This window comes from Anneissia japonica, unplaced genomic scaffold (assembly GCF_011630105.1).
Source record: "Anneissia japonica isolate Jap-2015-1 unplaced genomic scaffold, ASM1163010v1 scaffold135558_len588_cov89, whole genome shotgun sequence".
Taxonomy (NCBI): Eukaryota; Metazoa; Echinodermata; class Crinoidea; order Comatulida; family Comatulidae; genus Anneissia; species Anneissia japonica.
Genome location: NW_022728225.1, coordinates 1 through 598, shown reverse-complemented (window position 1 = coordinate 598; position 598 = coordinate 1). Strand labels below are relative to the sequence as shown.

Below are 598 nucleotides of genomic sequence, written 5' to 3'. Positions count from 1 at the left end.
TGGCCTGTAGTTCCAACTGATGGTAGACCTGTTGTAACTGTAGGTTGACCAGTAGTAACCTCAAATGGTTTGCCTGTTGTCACAACTGATGGTTGGCCAATAGTTATAGGTGGTTGAGCTGTAGTAACAACTGATGGTTGAATTGTTGTTACAACTGATGGTTGAATTGTTGTTACAACTGATGGTTGGCCAGTAGTTATTGGTGGTTGAGCAGTAGTTACAACTGATGTTTGGCCTGTTGTTGTTATACCTGTTGGATGAGCTGTAGTAATTACAGATGGTGGACCTGTTGTTACAACTGATGGCTGGCCAGTAGTTGGTGGTTGAGTAGTAGTGACAACTGATGGTTGACCTGTTGTAACTGTAGGTTGAGCCGTAGTAATAACTGATGGTTGGCCTGTGGTTACAGCTGATGGTTGACCTGTTGTTACACCTGCAGGTTGGCTGGTTGTCACAATTGATGGTTGGCCAGTAGTTATTGGTGGTTGAGCTGTAGTAACAACTGATGGTTGACTTGTTGTTATACCTGTTGTTAAAGCTGTAGTAACAACTGATGGTTGACCTGTGGTTACAAATGATGGTTGACCTGTTGTAACTG

At 43.1% G+C, this 598-nt stretch overlaps 1 protein-coding gene across 1 annotated transcript; it reads right to left on the bottom strand.

The window, feature by feature from the left end:
- Positions 1-4: 4 nt before the first annotated feature.
- On the bottom strand, positions 5-538 carry LOC117114045 (mucin-2-like; the record flags this gene model as incomplete). Its single annotated transcript, XM_033257577.1, has 1 exon — positions 5-538. A coding segment is annotated over one exon (534 nt), but the record flags the coding sequence as incomplete, so codon positions are not given.
- Between the last annotated feature and the right edge of the window lie 60 nt (positions 539-598).